General features: G+C 43.5%; 1 protein-coding gene across 2 annotated transcripts in view; it reads right to left on the bottom strand.

The window, feature by feature from the left end:
- Window positions 1-1,856: 1,856 nt before the first annotated feature.
- The window catches only part of TMEM132D (transmembrane protein 132D), a 264,377-nt gene continuing 250,550 nt past the window's right edge, over window positions 1,857-15,683 (bottom strand). Inside the window, exons 5-8 of one of the 2 annotated variants that reach the window (XM_069871349.1) lie at window positions 11,340-11,545; window positions 9,953-10,226; window positions 8,100-8,291; window positions 1,857-4,941 (exon numbers count right to left, since the gene is read on the bottom strand). In XM_069871349.1, coding sequence (XP_069727450.1) covers window positions 3,760-4,941; window positions 8,100-8,291; window positions 9,953-10,226; window positions 11,340-11,545 — 1,854 coding nt within the window. In that variant the 3' untranslated portion in view covers window positions 1,857-3,759. The remainder of the gene's footprint in view (window positions 4,942-8,099; window positions 8,292-9,952; window positions 10,227-11,339; window positions 11,546-15,683) is intronic. The other variant, XM_069871348.1, reaches the window with a different exon arrangement.

The raw sequence follows: 15,683 nt of genomic DNA, 5'->3' as shown, positions 1-15,683 counted from the left end.
TTGCTATCAACAGGGCTCTTTATCAAGCTTAAGAGAATGCCAGTGGGAGCCACAGCTGCAAAATGCGATGTGTATGCAGCATCTAAACACCACCACTGCTTTTATGACGGGGAACAGAATTTAGCCTCCTTCATTTGTCAAATGGGATTCTCATCTGCTTGCCTGAAACACAGGCTTCCCCCCTTGAGATACTCCGTGGTGCAGAAGGTCACCTAAAATCTGGGCCCCACGTGGTGGAAAAAGTGAATATAGACAAATATACACGCTCTGCCAGATAGAGAGAGACATACATATACAATTCTCTATAGGAAGTTGATTTATTCTGCTACTAGCAGATTAATTAAGGACATTTGTTTGCATACAGATGACCACAATCCACTCTGGCTTCTCCCTGAGCAGAGTTCAGGATCTTGTCTGGTGACTGTGACTGTGGGGGGAGTGATGTCTTTTTCTCATTTTACCATAGATTTCCCATGTTACTTTGGGCAAATCACTTAACCTTGGTGTTCTCCGTGTCAATAAGGAATCCACCTTGCTCAGAGCACTTTTAAGGTCCACAGACAAAGAGCACTCTAAATACTAGGTATTATTTATAGTAATGTCCCATGGATAATAGCAAGCTACAGCTGTTAGAGACAGCAGGGACCTCTGAGCAAGCAGAAAGGCATAAATCTGAATGTCAGTATCCTTAGCATTGTAGCTGGCGGCTGTTTTGTCCTAGGAGAACATTTCGGTGGTTTGTGCTACCAGATGAACTTGCTGTTAGTTCTTCATGTTCCCCAGAGGCAGCTAACACAGAAATCTGGATTTACCATAGCAGCTCATCGGTAAAGCAATTCTGACAGCTCGCTCCCAGCGTGGCTTGTACCTGCTCTTTCCCAAGGAGAAAGGCTGGCCAGACAGTGATGCTGCTTCTGAGAGGCAACCTCGCACACGTGCCCACGATCGATCGGCACAGGCTGCCAGCTGAGATCTGGCCACTTTCACCCTGACCCGCACACCGCTAAGGGTGAGTCTCTGAGGACACAAGGTAGTGATGTGTGAAAAGCCCTCAAAATAACTCCAGGATTGGAGGCAGGGCTGCAGGCTAGACCACTGCTGAACCTGCTGGGAGGCTGCAGTGTTTTGCTACAGCACCACGGGTGCTTCCCTCACCTGAGCACTCAGCCAGAGGTGGTCTGAGCCCTGCACTGCGCTGAGCTGTCCTCACTGGTGCACTTTGTCCTTGAGCTTGCAGAGCAATCCAGGCCTTGGTGAGAGATGCTGAAAGAAAGCAGAGACCATCTGATGCGCAAGTATTAGTTCCTCAAAGTTTGGGGCATGTTTGCCTTATTTACACCAACCATAGAATCATAGAATCACCAGGTTGGAAAAGACCCACCGGATCATCCAGTCCAACCATTCCTATCAAACACTAAACCATGTCCCTCAGCACCCGTCCCTTAAACCCCCAGGGAAGGTGACTCAAACCCCTCCCTGGGCAGCCTCTGCCAGTGCCCAATGACCCTTTCTGTGAAAAATTTTTTCCTGATGTCCAGCCTGAACCTCCCTTGGTGGAGCTTGAGGCCATTCCCTCTTGTCCTGTCCCCTGTCCCTTGGGAGAAGGGCCCAGCTCCCTCCTCTCCACAACCTCCTTTCAGGTAGTTGTAGAGAACAATGAGGTCTCCCCTCAGCCTCCTCTTCTCCAAGCTAAACAACCCCAGCTCTCTCAGCCGCAACTCGTAAGGCCAACTTACTCTTTTAAAGTTGCCATCAGAGGCGTTTAGCCAAATGTCAATCTTCCCAACAGCACCAAAACCAGAAAGTCACATATCAGGCTTTCAGGCTAGAAATACGCATGTGGATTTATTTGCAAATACTTTCAAATCTTGGAAGGGTGAGTTGGTGCAAATACATTTGTAGCATAACATGTTGTTGATGTTGTATCTTCTCCCCCCACTTTAAAACTTTGCAACTAAATTGTGCCAAGAACCTTAATTCACCGTTTCATCAAAGCCTCCATATAGCTGCCAGTCTCTTTTAGGGTAAACGCTCTGAGAGTGAAAGGAGAGAGGCGTTCAGAGTAGGAAAAAAGATGAAGCCACTAAAATGCAAATTTTATTCACAGTTGGCATGTTTATAAATATATATATATATTACATTCTTACAATCTACAGTACATTCTAAATATAGAGGGATTCAATCTAAGTGTTTGTGGGAGGGCGGGAGTGTATTAAATTGAGCAACCTAGATTCAATGACAGAAAGAGACTTGATAGTAAAAGGAGGGCAAGGAGTTACTCTGGAAAATAAAGGAAGACTTGAAAAATAAGCTGGATTTTAGTTAGTGCTTTGGAACTTTGCCACTGGTCATTGGAAACTGCTTTTGGACCTGGCAAAAAATGTCCTGGTCTTAGGGTTGGAGGGCACAGCAGATTTAAAGGGTAATCACTGAAATCCTACCTATATACATCCTTTTCAGAGGAAAACAAAAAGATGATCATCGCCTCTGGGAGAGAGAAATGTTACCTGCTGCTCGGATTTCAACGTTGAACACACCGCACTCCTGTGACCTTTGGGTGCCCTCTAAATGTGCTGAGCGGGGGTCTTAAGAAGCATGAGCAGAAGGAACTGAACAACCTGAACTCTCCCAGGGAAGGGGAATGGACAAAAAAAGGCAGTCGCTGTTGGTGTCTGAGTTCAACACAAGTTACACTTACCCAAGAGAGAGTGGCCAACTTTGGTAAACAACAGCATGTAAAGCAAATACCATCACGGTACCAACAGTGTTTGTGCTTGGCAAGAGCACATCATGGAGAAGTGAGTATGCATGGGAGGGACAGAAGAAACCACACGCTTCTGAAGTTGACTAGTAAGTGCCCTCGGTATACCAGATAGGGAGCACGCCGGGGAAATGGCTAGGAATACTAATTTGAAACAGGACAATCAAATAAAGTGGGCTTTTAAAAAGAGCTTGCTCTCTCAAACTTTCCAAAACAGACCTTCCTTTAAATGAGTGATATTCAGAGTATAGATTATACCTTCTCCTATTTTACAAATTAAGAAATACTGAAAATCAGCTGGCAAAGTTTGTTACCTTGACATCTGCTTAAAAAGAGTTTCAGTTTAAACTGTATATGTGTATCCGTTCTCAGTGCTTGGGAGGCAAACATGCTGGTTTGTAAACAGCCCAGTTACTCCTTTTTCTCCTCCAGATTCTTTGGAAACTCATGACTTTCCAGCTCTGAGAGCTGCTTTGCTCACAACGTTGGTTTCTGTCTGCTTTAAATTAATGTTCTTGGATGGATATTCTCTGCATGTGGCTTGAATGACACGCTTTCTTCATGGAACTATTTATTCTGAGACCAAATTTTTGCTTTTAACCAAAGCTTGCAATACCGAACAGCAGAGCTGTGTGAACTTTGTAATATCCAAACTGCACTGGAGTTTGTTACATTTATTGATCTCCTGGGAAAGCTCAGAGAATGAGACCATATTATTTTGCTAAGTTTTTTTTTCATGTTACCATGCATCAAAAAGTGACACACATCTCTCACTTCCATCTCTGAGCACAGAGAAGACTTGAATTTTAAGAGCTGTCCAGGATCTCTGCTCTCCCAGCTGCTTTTGGGTGGCTGCTTGGGGCTCCATTGAGTTATTATCCACCAGCTGACTCTCGTTATCAATATAACATTTTGCCCCGCTACCCAAAATTAAAGGCAGAAGGTGAGTGAAAAACAAATGAACGAACAAACCGAACAAAAAGGTCTTTTGTGTCTCATTACACATTTTCATGTAACCTTTCCATATAGTTTTTAAGTTCTTTGCACTCCCCCAGGTCCATATCCTGGCAGACCCATTTAATGTCATCCTCACTACTCATCAAGATTGAGTTGACAGTCGGACATCCATCATCAGAGGAGATGGTGGTAAAGGTGGTGAATTTAACCCGTTTCCTCTTAGAGGTAGGAGAAGTAGTTGGTTCACTTTTGTGTTCTTTTCCTTCAGTGAATGTGGACTCAGTAGACCTGAAAGATTGTCCATTAATATTTTTGGCGGCATTTGTGTTGATGAGATATTTACTCTCTTCATAGTCAACTCCTCTGTCAATGGCTGTGATACGTTCATCTTGTTGGGATGAGAAATTTATGTGATTCTCCAGAAGTTCTGTCCTGTTGCTCAGCCCAACCCAGTCATGAGAGTGGCTCATGCCTTCTTGCTCATCAAAAGGAACTTGTTTGTTTCTGTACTTCAAAGCAAAAGTGACGCAATTAATAAGGAAGACCAGAATTGCCAGGCAAAAGACTCCCAGAAGAGCATACATTCCTATCTCCAGATCGCTGAGTCCCCTAGAGGTCTGGACTAGGTCATTCTCTTCTGAGTCTCCATTGTTTCTTGGCAGATCCACCTGTGCAGGGAAGCTTGTAAAGTCTATTGGGATATTCTGCAGATGACTGTCGTCATCCAGGAGGCTTTCTCTGTCTTCTTTTTTACTTAAAATAGACCTTTGAGTGGTGGTCCCTTTGCCTTGCTCATGGCCCATTGAGGAGCTGTAATACTGCCCATCAAGCCCAGCTCTTTCCTGCAAAGTGGTTTTCTGCCGCCGGTCACTAGCATGATTTTCTAGATGGACACCAGCACCCCTGTGTTTACTGTCACTGATGTTAGGGTTGGCATCACTTTGCCCGAACTTGACTTTAATGGTACCACTCCCAACAGCCAGGATGCTCTTTCTCTTGGATTTCTGGCACGATTCACTGATCACCATCTCTACCTTCACCAGTGTCCCCTGGCCTTCTGTTTCAGCAGCAATCACAGGCCACTTGAATTTGGGGTCATGGTGAATGGAGACCACCTTCTCATCCAGAGATGTAGCTGACAAGGAGAAGTCTTTCGAGTCATAAATATCCAGGGGCATGACAGACCCATCACTGAACTGGATCCAGCAGCTGATGGCTGCTTCCTATAATATATAAAACAAAGATACACACACTCTGAATAAACGCTGAGGGAAATATTGTCTGGCCTGGTCTAATCCCTCCTCCTCACAAGATCCAGACACCATTTATAACCAGAAAAGAAATAAAAAGGGAGAGCAATAAAATTAATATCTTGCCAAGATGTGAAGAGAAATACTAGTTTAAAACACTCATTGATAATAAGATTTATTTCCCTAAAGGTGCTTAAAGGAGCTGTATCCCCTGGGCTCTGCAGAATCTACTTCAGCACCATAATAAATTGCGTGTCAGAAAGCATTACCAGTGAATGAGATCATTTACTCTTGTATATTTAAATGATAAAAAAAAATTACATTATTTCTAAACTGCTTAAAATACAAAGTCTCCTCGTGTTATGCGCAACACGTGAAAAAATACCTAATATTGCAAGCAGGTCCACACATGGCTCCATACCTTGGGTCCTTGATTTTTGTCTTTCAAATTAAGGAAGCGTTTTGTACAAGCAGAGGAAACTGATCAGTTGTTCCTCTAGGAAATCACCAGGCTAACTCTCATGCTTGTTAGCAATTAAAAACAAGACAATAATGAAATTTAATCTTGTGTCACAGCAACGCAGGTTGTGTACTTCAGAGTGCATGGAGGCTTCTTGCATGTGAGTCAGACCTGAGTGCTAACTCTGTACTGGCACACATGTCACGGTGCAGCATTCCTGGCAACCTTCGCTTTTGATTTCTAACTTGAAACATTTTAAAGTATTCTTCAATTTCATAAAACACATGCTCAACCATTTCTGAAAATCAGGTCCTCTGAGGACTCTCAAGTGGCTATCGAAAATGGTCGCCCTACCTGAAAAACTCTTGGCATTCACACATACATCTTTCATAGACAAAATTCAGATTGCTGTCCTGGAATCTTATTTCAGCTTCTGATGGTCTGATTTGCTCTGCTTTGGCTGGGATATTTGCATGTTATTAGACGCTGAAGAATCCACTCCAGAATGGCTGCTGGCTTGCTGAGTGGATTCTTTGGTGTCTAAAATGATGCGAGCTCTTGTCTGGTAAGAGTTGGGCTCACCCTGCTCCGAGGCAGGGCTTGACAGTCAGGCAAACACCCAGACAATGGATTAATAACTGCACTTGCTGAAAGCATGATTATAGAAGTCTTGTTTCTTTAAATAAGCAGTTTTTCAAGCAGATTGTACTTATATTGTAACTTGACATATATACAGAGAATAAATATTTATCCTTATCTTTAAAATTGTTTCTAGCATGTAGTCATTCACCTGTTCAGACCACAGGGAATAAGTCTCCAGTCTTTTGGGATTGTATCATGCATAATCTACTGGCCTGATTCCGAAATCCTCACAGCCATAAAGCTCCCTGTGCTTCAATGGGAGATTTGTTTCTGTCTCTATTTCAGGACAGAGCCCTAAGACTTTGCTGACACTGTCATAAATCCCGGCTTTGTGTTTATTAATCTTTGGATATTTCTTGAAGGCTGCATAGAATTTATGTCATCAACTCTCATCCTCCCACTGTGTTGCTTAAACCTGCATAATCATTTAATAATTTTGCCTCGCTTTGCTTGTAGGGATTGCGCTCTGAAAATCACGTACTAAGCAATGGAAGGAGTCAGATGCCTTTTAAAACACAGTCAGTCCTTGAAGGGTGGAGGGTGCACATCTTCCTTCCCAGTTTAATACGATCCAATGTTTTACTGACTGCACCCCTGCATCCAGAGAGGGACTCATGTAGACTCCATTTCTGGGAACTGAAATGCCAGCGCTGGGCAGCATTCTGGGACTAAATGCCATCAACCCCAGCTTTTGGGCTGATTTCAAGGTAGTTTGTTTAACTCCCCATGTCAGCAATGGATTAGTTCACTGGCCTTATTTCTAGCTGTCTGGCATTGATTTCTTGACTCCTGGAATACTATGGGAGCTTGATTTTTATCACCGTATAAAGACAGCAGTTCAGCATTATTTCTCATCCTGCATCCCAAGGATAAGACCCTATGATGAATAAATGCGTCTCGGCAGCTGGGCAGCTTTCAAACGTGCATGCCATGATCATTTACCTTTACAGCTCAGAACATGTTTAAGTGTTAAGAGTCCTTGGTGTAAGTCCAAGACTGATGGATTTGGGTTGAAAAAAAAAATTTCAAATGCAGACAGAAGCACAAGGACAAACACCAAGCGGGAACTGATGGGGACATGGCAAAGTCCAAAATCCCTTGGTAACTCTGCACGTGGACAGTGACAGCGAATGGATGGCTCAGCATAAGGATTTCAGATCTGTGAGAGCTTGTGCAGTGTGGTTTGACTGAACTGCTCCTGGCACCAGAAGACAGAAGAGGGGAAGTCTCATACTGCTCGTGGAGTAACCCCACAGCAAAGGCAGGAGTGTTAATCTGAGGGGAAAGAAAACTTCCCTGTTCACCTCAGGCACATGGTAAGATTTATCATGTCAGGGGAATCTGTGAAGACCTGACTGAAGAGGAAAGGAATATGACATCATAATGATCCGTAATACAGGAACTAAGAATAACAGGGAAAAAAATATTGTTTTATGAAATCATGAATCAGGAAATGAGTCAATGATGCTGATTCATATTCTAATAATGAATCAGGATGAAAGGGATGTTTCCCAACTACTTAAAATGCTCACAGAAAGTAACTAAAGGAAGAAGAGTTTGGCAGCATGCAAAACACTTTCTCATTTAAAGATGGATGTAAAGGGTTGATTGGGTGGCCTGTGGTGGGAGGCTGAACATGGCAACCTAATTGGCAACGTCTCCTGTGATCTAGCAGGTGCTGGATGGGACAGAAAGGAGATGTGTGTGTCTGTGCGTGTGAGGGGACTGCTGTTGCTTAATTATGACACATCACTGAGCTGCCTGTGTTATTTATGGGATGCAGCCACGACAGATGGAGTATGCCTGTTTGTTGACTGGGGTTGTTTAGACACAGTGCCATTTTTGGGAGATCTTTGTTTTTCTACTAGGGCACCTGGAGGCCTTCAGAAAAAAAAAAAACACCCATAAGGAAAACATTTCATTATCATATTATTAATAAAAACCTGCTTGATTCCATCAGCTTGTAATGTTGGGTGTAGTGAATCAGAGCATTGTTCTTTCACAACAAAGTCCGTGTGGGCAATAGTACCTGCTTGGGAGATTGCAGCAGCTCCTGTGCCACTGCTGTAGCAAAGATGGCCTTATTGCTTCCCGGACTGAGCTGCAGAGACAGCGATAATCCAGTGACCAGCTGCACTCCCAGGTCAGTTATTGTCACCTTCTCATCCAGAACTGTCACCGTCTTCTCAGCCAAGATAGCATCCGAAAGCGGGGACAATATCTGAAAAGAAAAATCCAAGTTAGTCACAGCCATTTTGCATAGCACCAAGTAAAACAGCTGCACGAAGCTGCTGTGATACAGATCAGCGGTATTTGTGTTCACAGGCAGAATTACTTCTACCAGACAGACACTATTAAAATATGACTAAAAATGGCTAGTCACATTCTATAATTCTTTGACAACAGGGTGCTTATAACATCTTTTAACACCGTACTTCTAATCAGCTATGCCATTCACCTCTGTGACACGCTGTTCACATCTGTTTCAGATGTATTAAATGTTCGTAAATGTAATCTTTATGTGAAACACAATTATTTTATTATTGATTATGTTTTTAGGTAGCCTATATATAAAGCAATCTGTAGATTTATATAAAATGCACAGAATATATTATATATATAACTGTCCAATAAAGAGAAAGGCTAATGTATTGCTACAATAAGTACTCACGGTACTGTGCACAAAATTGACAGAGAAAACTTGTTTTGGTTAAAAACATGTGCATGGAGGTCAGTGCACTGATACATGACATCCAAAGAAGCTCATTAGCAAGCAAGTTGAATTTAATGATGCATATCCAGCACAGAGCATTTTTGAAGCAGTTTAAAGGAGGTATTCTTTAAATATAACTTGCCCTCAGCATTTTTCCCTTGGATTTTTGTTTGCATGGTTTTATGTGCATTTGTAGGAGGATGATAAGCCCCAGAGCTTTGGAAAGTCATTCAAAAAAATCTTTACAGATTTTGCAGAAAGTAAAAAAATCTTGACTGCCATTTCTCCAGCCCTGACAACCTGCGTTATTGACAGACGTGGTTGTTGTTTTCTCGTTTGACAATTTAGGATGATGAGCATGTTTGGGGAGGTAGATTTTTTTTCCCCTGTTCCAGTGCTTGCTAACATGTTTCCTACACTACTTTGTGGGATCAATCTGGTTGTTGTTTCTTTTTTTTTTTTCCTCCTTTTTCCTTCTGGAACAACCATTTTCTAGGCCAGTATTTCTCTGCATGGCTTGAAGAACTGCATGTGAGAAGCTCCCAGCGACATGGGTCACAGGGTTAGGCAATACACTCCAGAGTGGTAATACTAAGGCCAAATACATAGTAGTATTTATAGGCTATATTCTTGGCCATAATTACTTTGTGCGTATTCTGAATTTAAGCTAACATTTATATTTTGTTACACACTGCTTGAGCTTGCAAGGTATGCAGGGACTTGAACCCACAGGACTTATATTCCAGACTCAGTTCCTCAACCAGCACTAGTTAATTAGTTAATTTTTACTTTACCCTTTGCTTTATCAGTAGAGGCTTCGAGAAGATTGAGCTGTTTCACCAGGTATGTGCCTTCTCATAGGCCACAGACTGGCTCCAGCTTCAAAAACATCTTAGACAAAAAAAATCAGAAACAGCCTCCAAATATACAGGTTGGACTACATTTACTAGAACTGCAATCTATCTACATTATTTTTGAGCACAAAATAAGAAGATAAAACCATCTCTTCTGTGCCTTCTAGTCCTTGCTGCAATTCCACTCTGCTCAAAAATTTATGGCTCAAATTTCTTTTGCTAAAGCAAGAAATTGTTGGGACACCTCATCAGTACCTCAGTCCTCAAGCTGGAGGGTTAAGGGAGAAAAAGGAATATGTAAGTAATTTTCCCTACCTGAATTGTCGTCATTCCAAGCTCCTGCCCAATCAAAACCTGTCCGTCCTGCAGCTTAGCGATTCTTGGCTCCTCCACCTGCATGAAGTCACTCACCAGGTCAGTAATGTCAATCTGCCAGTCAGAACCCAGTAAATAGCTCAGCTGGCCACCAGGCTCTGAGGCTTCAGCTACAAACTGTGTCAGGACTCGCACCATTGCATGTTGGTACTGAAGGGCGCAGCCTCTTCCCTTACGTTCATCCTCTTCTTCATCATCACTGTCTCTAGCTGGTCTGGTAGGACACCGAGAATAAAATATTAGCTGGTGCTGGGAGAGCTTGCAACAGAAGAGTTATTGCTGACATAAGTCTGCAACCTAGCTGCTAGAGCAAGGGGCCTCTATCCCCTTCTGTTGCTCTGCTGAAGCTGCATTCTGCCTTGCATTTCTTAAGTCAGTCAGGTTCCCTCACTTTTATCCTGTGTCCCTTGTTCATAACTGAGACCTCCAGGCCGCCTAGATCGCCAAAACAGCTGCTGAAATCAACAAGTGGTCTGGTAGATTTACTACGACATCGTCCTCTCCAAATTTCTCTCATTATTTTCCATGTTAAATCTTTACTTTCAGGACATTCACACCTTTTTCTTTCTGGATTTTCCCATAAACATTTTTGTGTTGCCATGGAAATCGCTGTCTGCAGCAACATGCACATCCCTTTCTGTATGGCATTCAGGTTGAAAACACATCAACAAAATCCCCACCTCTGCTGCGATACTAACAGAAAACTGGTGATAAACGATGTCTTCATAGGTAAGCACCCACTTTGTCTATTTGTTCTTCTTGTTCTTAATGACACTGACAACAGATACAAACAGTCTAGACCTGCCTACCTCCATCCTCTGCCCCATCATTCACATGCCACTGACCTGTGGGAAGTATCTTTGAAACCCTAGTGTATCAGTGCCCTAACCTGGGGACGCTGATCAGTGCCACTGGACCTACAGGGATATGAAACAAAAATGTACTAATTGTGATCATTGACAATGAATAAACTAACTGGTGGGACCTGTGAGACCAGGCTGGATAATGAACAGCCTTGCCAGAGCGGTCCTTGTTGATGTCTTCCTGCTGTGTCATGGCCGATCCCGCCTGACTTGACCAATTGCCTCTTTCCATCTCAGTCACTAACGCTATAAAAGGAAATTGATTTCCAATGAAGGATCATGCAACCTGCAGTTTCCATTTTCCTTGTAAGTCCACTGCAGGAGCCTATTGAATAAATTTCTGGTGACCTTCAAATTTACACCAGAATTGCATTAAGGCCAAATGAGTGTGCTCAGATCCACTGGCCCTGACAGGTCTTTGGCAAGCACACAGCCTAGAATGAACATCCTCTAACGAAACCTACCTCTTATTAGAGATGATGGGGACTCTCCACCCCTTGATCTGATTTAGTTCTGTGTCAGAGACCTCTATCTGCAGCGGGAGACGAGGAACCCAGACTGTCATTTCTAAAGGGGCACTCAGATGCTGGTAAGTAAAATTAACTATGACATTCACTTTGCCTTTCATTTCCTTCCCATTGACAAAGACATAGTCACATCTGTCAGAAACCTGAAAAAAAAAAAGGAGAAAGAAAAAAAATTAATGAGTCTTTTCACAAATTATAAAGTACACCACATGCTGGGAAAGTGAGTGGGAGGAAGAGAAAGGATATATGTTTAAACTAGCTCCAAGTACAGAGGACAACTAGGAATAACAAGAAAGGTGCCTGGTGGGCCCTTAATAACCTGTATAATTTGGCATCATTTTAACAGATAGGGTTTTTCTGCTACAAACATTTTCAGTATAATCTAAGATAAAGGAACAGCTTCTTTCTGTTCTTAATTCCCTCAAACACTGAGACAGTCCTGGTATAATGTCACCAAGAGGGGATTCTTCTCTCCTCAAAGCTCAGCCAGGCTCTACTATTCTCCTCCTCTGTTTGTGTGCAGCCCAAGGAGTACCACGTATCTGCAGGGAGGAACAGGTGAATCTTGTATCCCGAACTGACCAGGGGACAAATTTCTCTAGTCAACCGCAAACTGGGACAAAGGGTTCTTCAGGAGCCCCATTCCAGGTGCTGGGGCATGGGGTGGTCACACCCACCAGAAACCAACCACAGGGAGGAGCTCCCTGATGCTCAGGGGTGTTCAGTGGGGCCAAACAGCTTCATCTCTGCTCTAAGCCTGACAAAAGTCTTGCACAGTGTTCTGCTCAAGCTAGTCCTGATGTCACTTTATTTATTACCTGCAGCTCTGGATGTCAATATTACTGAGAGTTACTAAATCTCACTCAAGCGATTTAGCAGCTATTGCAAGGATCTAGGTGAGCTGACAGGACCTGTTCATTACAGCTAATTAAAATATATGAGTGAATGTACACGTCAAATAATTTATTAACTACCACTTTACTGTGCTGATGATCTGAAGGAACGATCTATTAAAACCCTGAACTCTTTTCACAATCCATTACCAGCCAGACCTTCTTCTCCATTCTGCAGATGTTTTTAATATTTCTGATGCCAGAATGCATAGTTTCATCCTCATCTGAATTTAATGTCATTTTCTACTTTTCTGTTTAAATGCTAAATGAATTTAAATCGTATTTAAATACCACCAGCTTTTGTGGGATAATTTGCATTGCTAATATTATTATCTTTAAACAACAACAAAAAAAAGCCGTTACAGACAGATCCATAGTAAATCCATTTCCATCCTTGCTTGTCTGAGTCTAGGTAACACACCAAAAAAGGTTATCATGACTCTTGCAATGCTTCTCTTCCAAGTAATATCTGGTTTAAGGTCAATATCTTACAGTCGCCATTGGTTTCAGCAGGAAAGTAAGGAGTTTGTTTACAGGCAGGATTATGTTTTCTGGGATATTCTCATGTTAGCAGGTTTTACACAAGCTCTTAGTGGCTCCTGTCAGGATCCAACCACATTGTGCTGCACAGCAAGGAAACCCAGTTGTTGTCAAAAAGGGTCACTGGGCACTGGAACAGGCTGCCCAGGGAGGTGGTTGAGTCACCTTCCCTGGAGGGGTTTAAGGGACGAGTGGACCAGGTGCTGAAGGACATGGGTTAGTGTTTGATAGGAATGGTTGGACTTGATGATCCGGTGGGTCTCTTCCAACCTGGTGATTCTATGATTCTATGAAAAAGCCTCAAAGCACAGGGGTACGCAACATACGGGAAGGATGGCACAGCGAGCAGCCGAGCACAGACAGATCCTGCATCACTAACATAATACCCATCTCTTCATAACGCTGATCCACACTGGCTTGAGCTGAGGAAGATAAGACTATGCAAAACTCTGTGAAAAGCTTCATGTGAGCCTGCAGAAATGGCTATAGGGAAGGCTGGAGGCATAAGCACCTTCCCCTTCTGCGAGCAGAGTGTCTGGGCAGCAGCAAGAGAGAAGACATTATTCTTGCATCCCTGCAGAAGGCTCACTAATGTAAGTGTAATATTGTCAGGGCAAGAACTACATCACACTTACTACCTGCAACATCTAATAGCCAGTCTGACAGGTGGGAAGTCAGAAGACCTTCAGGCAGTGCCTGGTACATCTACTCCTTCTCCCACCTCACAGGATACCTTGCTTCTGTAAGTGGAAATCGTCTATTCCTTGCTGGCACTGCACTTACCCTTGTTGCCTTTTTGTATTTTAAGCGCTGTTCTCAAACCAGACAACTCTCCTATGCACTAATAAGCTCTGTCTGCTGCTTTCTGCCTTTCCTCTTTTCGCTGGGATGCCAGTGAGGAGAAAAACCGGGCAGAGTCTCAAAGTGCTGATTTCCACCTGAGAGGCAACAGATCAAAGCTGATGACAAGGTCGCCCTGAGGAAAACGTTCAGCCTGGGAGCTGACTGCCTCGAGGTCCTTCACTTCTCTCTGCGCGCTGCAGGGTGGACCACACGTTCAAGTGAACAGCCTGAAGACAAGGTTTTTCTTGAACAGGGCATGGGGCCAGGTAACAGCTTTCAGTGTGACTTCCTCACCGCCCCTGCTTCCAGCTAGCAACACCTCATATTTGTGACTCTTAGCTAATTAACACATTAGGGAATTAAATGTCCCCGTGGGTGATCCACCTAGGACTGAAACCATTTGTTAGTGATTTAAGGTAGCAGGTAAATCATAGCTGAAGGATGTTTCCAAACCACCGCAGTGTCCTCTGTGGAACAGAGCGCTGAGTCCCTGGAGCCTTGCTCCCCAGCAGCCCCCTCCTGCCCCGCCACATGCCCTCTGCTCTGCACGTGCTACAGGGCTTCGAGCAGGGGACCTTCCAGCCAAGTAAGGTTTCCCTGTCCAAGCAGTGGCTTTTGAAGCATGCCTAGATGGCACAGGTGGGATTTTGCTGTTGTTTTTATTGGTCTCCATGTGTACGAAGAGCAGTTCAGCACACAGAGGTTGGAGAAAGGCTGAGGCTCTACCAGCAATAGAGGTAACTCCTGAATTATCCGAATAAGAGTTGAGACTTAGACACTCAGATTTTCAATTCATTAATGCTCAAGCAATAGCAAGAGCAGGAAAATTTGGCAGGCAAACAGACTTCAGTTCCAACTTTATCAAGGTTATTACAGAAAGGAGAGTTAAAATAATAATCCATCCCCAAAAACCTACCATATCGATGATTAAATAAGTACCACGACCTTGTGCTTTCAAGACTATGATTTATAAAACAAACTGATGGTCAGGAAAAGAATGACTAGGCTTGGGATACCCGCCTTCCCCTGTTTCCCTTTCTGTAAGTGGAGACGGCAACAACTATGAGCTCATTCAGTTCCCAGCCAGCCCTTCACTGTTTGAATGAATAAGCATCACTGTTCTGCTGCAGCTTGCATGCAGTCCTAACAGAGCAACATCAAAACATGGTGCAAAGTACAATACATTTTCATAAATCAGGCCAGGACATTCAGAAACAGGTCATCAATAGAGAGGCAGATTAGCCATGCCCGCGTTACTGCAGACACATCCGAACCATTCATCTTCCAACACAAGAGAAAGACTAAAAAGAAGTAGAGAAAGACGAAAAATTGAGCTTCTCTGTCTCTTTTAGAAATTGAGTTTTCTAAGCTGTTTGTTGGAAATGAGTCATTATTTTGCGAGATGAGTTTGATGGGACTCAGCTGAACCTCTGCAGGACAAATATGCACATGAGCAAAGACCCGTCAAGTGCAGCTCAGCAGCTGGCAGCCTCTGAGCAGCCCCCGCGGCCGACACGGGCGGAGGGAGCGATCGGGTCCCCCACGTTAATGTTGATGAGGGCAGCACAAAGAAGCTTTTGCTGCCACTGCCTTTTCTGAACCTGCATGTCTCCTTTTCAATCCGTAATGGATTTCAATCCCTCAGTCTGTCAAGCAGCTCCTTTTCTTTAACATTAATTTCTCTAAACAGCCTTTAACTACCAACCCTCCTTCCTGTAGCACAGTTCTGGCTTTACACGCCTCGCCACACACAACAGAAATGGCTGTGGTTCAAGTTTATTAAACGCATGAACGGAGCGACTGCACATACCCTCGGATACGTGTGCGTGAGTGTGCAAATGGAGAGAGGATCTGTACTAAATAAACAAACAGCTTCCCGACAGTTACTAAGGGAATTATGAGGTTGCAAAGTTTGGTCCCAAACCAAACATATTTCAGAGAAACACTGAACGCATTATAAAATGCAATAGGGACAGGAGCTGGAACAAGGTGAGGCTTTGTGGGG

The sequence above is a fragment of the Phaenicophaeus curvirostris genome, chromosome 17 (assembly GCF_032191515.1).
Source record: "Phaenicophaeus curvirostris isolate KB17595 chromosome 17, BPBGC_Pcur_1.0, whole genome shotgun sequence".
Lineage (NCBI taxonomy): Eukaryota > Metazoa > Chordata > Aves > Cuculiformes > Cuculidae > Phaenicophaeus > Phaenicophaeus curvirostris.
This window is presented reverse-complemented; position numbering and strand designations above follow the sequence as displayed.